Here is a 7,500-nt window from a genome sequence, read left to right as displayed (position 1 = left end):
ACATAGTAACTCACATGTTACGATCGATTTATAATTATTATTTAAATCACACGTTTATTGCCATTATAATTATATCGATATCGAGTACAATGCTAAAATAATTTGAAGAAACATTTTCATTGAAAAATATTTTACGATATCCTACAAATAAAATAATATATATATATATATATATATATATATATATATATATATATATATATATATATATATATATAAATGAAGGAAAAATATTGGAATAATTACTTACAAATTATTTCGTCATTTATACAAATAAAACTATGTATATGAATAAGTACAATATAAGCATACGAAATATCTATAAATTTTGATTGGTACGAAACTTTATATATACATACATGTATATATATATATATATATATGTATATAAAAGCAAACATTTATTACGGTATCTTAGGTATCCGCGTCCTTGGGGGAAAAACAAGTGTTTTCTGACTAATCAAGATTTCGTCAGGTGCATTCTATAATTATCATTGTCGTCAGAATACGTTAAGAGAAGCTTGGCTACTTGATATCACGACAAAGTACACGCTAACGTCTAACTAAATTTATCCGGTATGATCATCATTGTACAGTACAGAGAAACGCTGGGTTTTATTCATGGTACCTTGTGAATAAGATCTATGTAAATATATTCCAAAATGGCCCTATCCAAAACTTCAAAGATCGTTCCTGATACTAATTCCTAATACTAATTTTAATATTAATTTCGATTCTATTTCGTTCAATATTCCAACATATTACGGGAAATATATATATATATATATATATATATATATATATATATATATATATATATATTGCGTCGTCTTATCTCTAAATTAAAAGGGAATTAACATGATCACGTTATAGGAATATCTTACACACAGTTTATAACGGGAATGATGTTAATTAAAAGGATCCGATAAAGGATCCTATGTTCCGTGCTTCTATCTTAATGACGAGAAAGTTTCCCGTGGATGACGAGCGACGTTAACGTGCTCGTAAAGTATCATCACTTTTCATTAATAGGATCCAACAAATTTTTGGCACGGATCTCAAAAAAGAAAACAACAAAAGAGATCAATTTTATGTCGTACTTTTTAATTGACTCATTAAACTACCAATCACGTTCCTGCATTTGATTTCGTTACATCTTACGGTCCTTCGAATAATATTAGATCTATTCGACAAATTATTTTCCTTAGAAATAATATCCTTCATTAAATATTTATTAATGTCTGTTACATTAATATTTGATTAATAATATTCTTTTTTTTTTTTTATCATTGGACGAAAGTTAAAAATTTATACGATATAGACATATCGATGTATTTAAATATTAACAAATAATTTATATTTTGTTTTTATTACGTTCAAACCTCTCTCTCTCTCTCTCTCTCTCTCTCTCTCTCTCTCTTTCTTTCTCTCTTTCTTGTCGTTTACGTTTCTATGATTGACGTTTCTCTTCGATAATTATCATTATTGGACATTCGTCGATAAATCATGTAATTATTGAATACACCGATACTTAAATAATTTTACTGCATACGTTTGCATTCCGTTTACATTCCGTTTACATTTATTCGTTATTTTTTGAATATTGAAAATGATGCCAATTCGTGATATTACGATATTTCATTTCGGGAAAATGGGTCGAATGGATTGCACTCCTACGTTTAATAACACGATAAATATTTCACATTAATGCCTACTGAGGTGGGCATGCATGATGTTTGATGAGAGAAAGTTATTGCTGTGTACGTAACTACATACGTATATGTATATATATATATATATATATATATATATATATATATATATATATATATATATACATAATACTAGCGAAGAGGTCAAAGCTTTCTTTCGAAAGAAGATTATTCTCGTGTAAAGCTGCGACGTGTAGTAAGCTTACTGGAATTAAAGCATGATATGATGGATGGAGGTCACGAAAAAAGTCATGATACCCACTCATATGCTATCGGTAATCCTCTCTCTCTCTCTCTCTCTCTCTCTCTCTCTGTCTGTCTTTTTCGAAATCCTCTGAAACTTCCTTCTTTATAATCCTTAATAATAATAATTCGTTGACACGCGATAACAAATCTGTATTAAATTTTTAAAAATGAGTTTAATTCTAATATATAATATTTATTATGTCTGTCTAATGATTCAATCTTAAATAATTATATCTCTTAGAAAAGATTCTATATTAATTAATTAATAATACGTATTAATTAATCGACGAATTATCTCTATCGGTAATATGTAATTATTTTAACGAACGATATTTCTAAGCTAAGACGTAACGAGATGTTTCTTCTTCGAAAGTTCGAACGCTACTAATATGTTAAAATATCATTGTATTTCATAGTCGACTCATACAAGGTTATCCATTCACAATGATAAACAAATACACATGAGACACTCTAATCAATATTATCAAATATTATAAACACATTCGAATTCTCAGAATTGTTTAAGTTTAGAAGGACGATCGGAAAAAAGAAAAGAAATATTTTGAAAACATTAAAATCTACGACGGACTAAAAATTCGTCTTTCAATGAGATACATATGTACATATATATATATATATATATATATATATATATACATGTATCAATTTGAATAAAATTTCATTGAAAAATTTATAATTAAATATTTATCTAATATATGTAAACGATGCAATACCGATCTAAATATAATAGATTGAACTCCTTCGTTAAGGAAAATATAATGAATATGTAAACATCCACCTTCTAATCAGACGTTTTCTAATCATTACGATGTTGGCACTATTAAGTAGGATCTCATTTATCTAACCCAAGGTGGTATCCATTTTCGTTATATCAAAATGAACGTGTTACCGTTGATCGACAGACAGAATACTTAATAGCTTTTAAATAGTATGTATTCAAGAATTAATTTTCTAATACAAGATTCTATTCTAGAGAATAAAATATACATATATATATATATATATATATATATATATATATATATATATATATACGAGCTTGGAACTGACGATACCTCACATTTATTTATTAATCAATTTCAAAATGTTGTAATTTTTCTAAATAAAAACGCATCGATTATCATTATTATATAACATGTGTATATATACGTATACATATATCTTATTTATATTTCTACGATATATTTTAAAAATATCTTCGGTAGAAAGGGATAGAAAAATCAATGAAATGAAAATGACGTGAGAAAGTTTAAGAGCTTTCGAAGGTCGACTTACGATATCGAATTACCGATGTTTGTGACGTCAAACTTCGAAACAAGGGTCCCTTTCTCGGACGGATTTACACGTTCGTGTTATTTAATATTGTAAGAGAGAAATTAGCGAGACGTTAAAGGGTCCGAAGAAAAGTATATAGAATATTCAAGATGGAAAATCTTTATCCTCAGCTTCTCTCTTATTTCTAAAAACAATTATCATCTAATTGTTCTTCTAATATTACCGAAGGAACAAAAATTAAATTATTCTACGTTGTATATATCTGATTACGTATAAAACGCAAAGCGAACAACTTTCGTCATCAACTTTTGGCATTACTTGCGAAACTTCGATTGTTTTGTAATTACAAGAAAAAAAAAAAAAAAAGAAAAAGAAAAAAGAAAAGAAACGAAATAAAACGGCGCAAAGAAATTATTTTACGAGATATAACGAAAAAAAAAAAAAGAAGAGAGAAAAACAAAAAAAAAACTTTCCAATGCAATTGAATTCTTCGTTTGATCCGATTACCAATGCTAACGCTAACAATTTAACTTTAATTATTACCACGGAAGATCTTACGAAAATAATAAGTCCTTGAAGGGAAAAGAAAAAGGAAAAAGAGAGAGAAAAAAAAAAGAAAAAAGAATTAATGTGCAAGGAAATTATTTGACGAGATTTTTTTTTTTTTAATAAGGAACGTTCCACGATGCAATTAGATTCTTCGATGGATCTGATTACCGATACAACGCTAACTTTCATCGTCGTTCCATGAAATTTGTGTTGTTTGTAATTGAATTGAAAAAAAAAAAAAGAAAGAAAAAGAAAAAAAAACAAAACAGGAAAAAGAAAAAAGAAAAAAAAAAAAGAAACAAAAATAAAAAAAGAAGAGTCAAATCAGATGAAATAATTATTCTCAAACGCGTTATAATGCAATAAAGAACAATTTTATAGAGCAATTAAATTTGTCGTTCGTTGAACGTCATCCTTGGAAAAAAAAAAAAAAAAAAAAAAAAAAGAATTACGATTCTAATCATACTTCGTATTAACTTTTGAGGCTTCTCACGTAGAAACTTAATTTCTATATCGAAACTAAATCATAAACCTTATCGATCTTTATTCCCCTTTACCCCTGCCCCATATATAAGCTTCTCTTTTTCCCCACCTCTCTCTCTCTCTCTCTCTCTCTCTCTCTCTCTATCTCTCTTTCTCTTTTATAAGCCCTTTACAAACTCCCCGAACCACAAAAGGAAATTGAGAACTACGTGTCGTGATTCCCTTGTCAGCATTTAAAAAAAAAAGCAAAAAAAAGAGAGAGAGAGAGAGAGAAGGAACTTTCGACAGATTTATAGTTTGTTCGATTTAACAGGTAATCATTACACGTAACCAAACGTAGGAGAGACATATCGTATATAAAGCTTCAAAATCTTTCTGCCAAGTTCTTCCTTTCTTTACGTCTATCTTCTCTTACACACGCATACATACATACGTATTACTATGTATAGATAGATAAGCATATATATATATATATATATATATATATATATATATAGATAGATACTCAAGACGTGGGATAAATACGTATCGACGCCAAACACGTGCCTACGAGCAGAAATAATGATTTCACGTCGTTCATGTAGAAGAGATACTACTCACACCCACGTTATGAACTAACAGAGTATGACGTTTACGAACGTACGTTGTCGTGAACGTATTTTCACGACAATGGAATAGAAATTACTAATGTATGTGTATACGTATACGTTAGACACATTGCTATTATCTAAGAAACGAAATTCGGCACGTTTAATAAATAATCTCTCTCTCTCTCTCTCTCTCTCTCTCTCTCTCACTGTCTTACATATACATATTACGTGCGTGTTTTAAACACATTTTATACATAGATCGTCCTTGTTCCCTGTTAATTTCGTTAAATCGGCCAAGTTGACTTTTGGTAGAGACGCAAGAAAATAACGAATGATGGTACACTCACAGAATGAATAATATCGTGAGCGTGTTTATTAAAGTGTAACATATAACATTTACAACGAGAAACGGTTAGATGTTATATTCGTCTCACGCTTAAAAATATAAAAGTGACCTTTCTAATGTAACATGATTTTCGAGATATGTATGTCCCTCTAGTGTGCTTTCTCGATCTGTATTTTTTCTTCCTAGCACACACACACATACACACATGTATAGGTGTTATTATAATAAAGTACTTTTGAAAAAATATGTATATATATATATATATATATATACATATCTTTTTTCTTCCCTTGATCGATGCACTCGCGTACACGTGGGCGACATTTCATTTCTTCTTCTTCTTCTTCTCTCTCTTTCTCTCTCTCTCTCTCTCTCTCTCTCTCTCTTTCTAAAGAAAATCTTTTTTTTCTTCGTTTTTTTCTTCGAAAGAAAGAAAAGAAAAGAAAAAGAGAAGAAAAATGAAAAATACATTATTCTAAAATATGCATATTACTATAACACGTGTTCCTCATCTCTCGATCAGTTACAGTTTTCCCCTTGCGTATCGTGGCCTCGATAAAATATGTATAAGACGGGACGTGCGACGTAATCTACATCGTGATTTAAATTTCCTTCGAATATCTCTCGAAATTCATTTATCTATGGTATCATGATTTCGTATATGTGTGAGCGCGCTCGCTTGTGTATACGTAAGACAGAGAAATGGAAAGACAGAGAGAGAGAGAGAGAGAGAGAAAGAGAGAGAGAGAGAGAGAGAGAGAGAGAAATAAACTTCCGAGTGAATCCAAACGTCGACTATTTTTCGATCAAGGAGAACACAATCGACTTACGATAATATTAGATGAGACTTTTATGGTATGATTCGTGGCATTGTTTAATGATAGTTTCTAAAAAAAGAAAAGAAAGAAAGAAAATAAATTATACACTTTCACGAATACACATACACAGACACATACACACACACACGGACAGACAGACAGACAGACAGACAGACTAACAGAGACAACAGGAAATGCGTATAAAAACATCGATGCGTGCTTCTATCAAACCTAACGCGCTTAGAAAAATTTTTTGAAATAGAAAAGAATTTTGTAATCTAACTTTTTCTGATGGATAATTTCTTTTTTTTTTTCTTCTTCTTCTTCTAATATAACTTCTCTCGTGTGTCAAATTTTTTTTTTTTTTTTTACTAGAAAATATATCTTCCTAAACGTTTCACTTAATAATATAATATATAATTTTAAGATATGAATAATTTCTTCTCATTGAATCATTGTTTTTTTCCTTTTTTTTTTCCTTTCTCTCTCTCTCTCTCTCTCTCTCTCTCTCTTATCATCACTTGTAGTCGCTGAATTCGCTCAAGAATTTGGAGAAGCCATGGAGAATCATTCGGCTAACATACGCAGATTGGTCGACGAGTTTCGAAGCCGATCCGGTGAGCCACGGCTCGATTCTAGCGGTATGCGACGCGTTTGGGAAAATCTATTGAGACAAGTCGAGGCTGATGCTGTCTCGCATCTTGATTTTGCCGCGGTATTGCAACAACAACTCTCAAGGCCAACCATAGAGGCGAGCTTTCATAGAAAGTTTCAATCACGTAAGGTGAGTACCTTCTATAATCTCTTTCTCTCTCTATCGCTCTGTCTTGTTATCTATATGTTAGAAAAAGAAAAAAGAAAAAAAAAATGAAAGACTCCAAAAGAAAAAAAAAGAAAAAAAAAAAAACAAAAAAAGACGACGTCTAACGAACCTGTTCCTTTCGTTATTATGAATAGACAGATATATTATTTTCATTTCTACTATATATTTAAATACACGAGATGTCGTCTTTGTTTATCCCTTTTTTCTTTTCTACCCTTTTAATTTCGTCGGACTGAAATTATCTGAAAGAAGAAAAATAAAAAAAAAAAAAAAAAGGAAGAAGTAAAAGGAAAGAGAAGAATCAAAAATATGAAATAAAAAATATTATTTTTAAGCACGAAAAGCGGGATAAAAAAAATTAATTGAAATGCGTTCTGTGGCTCGAGTTACGCGCCAGTTCTAAAAAGGGATCTTTCAAAAAGAAATAAATAGTTATGTGTTGCTAAAAAGTACTCTTTGCCAAGCAGCTCGTCGCATTAATGAAAAAGTTTAAAAAGCCTAAATTCACTTCTTACATTCTCTCTCTCTCTCTCTCTCTCTCTCTCTCTCTCTCTCTCTTTCTCTCTTCTTCTTCCTCTTTCTCTCTTTCTTTCTCTCATTGTTATTGTCTATACGTTAATGTTCTTGGCTGTTATAC

General features: G+C 30.1%; 1 protein-coding gene across 7 annotated transcripts in view; it reads left to right on the top strand.

Annotated features, from left to right (window-relative positions):
* The window catches only part of LOC124423745, a 66,741-nt gene that overhangs the window by 36,733 nt on the left and 22,508 nt on the right, over positions 1-7,500 (top strand). For all 7 annotated transcript variants that reach the window (XM_046961857.1, XM_046961860.1, XM_046961859.1 and 4 more), the window contains one exon: positions 6,568-6,824. In XM_046961857.1, the coding sequence (XP_046817813.1) occupies positions 6,568-6,824 (257 nt within the window). The remainder of the gene's footprint in view (positions 1-6,567; positions 6,825-7,500) is intronic.

This window comes from Vespa crabro, chromosome 4, assembly GCF_910589235.1.
Source record: "Vespa crabro chromosome 4, iyVesCrab1.2, whole genome shotgun sequence".
Classification (NCBI taxonomy): Eukaryota; Metazoa; Arthropoda; class Insecta; order Hymenoptera; family Vespidae; genus Vespa; species Vespa crabro.
Note: the sequence above shows the minus strand (reverse complement) of the source record. Positions and strands in the feature narration are given on the sequence as shown.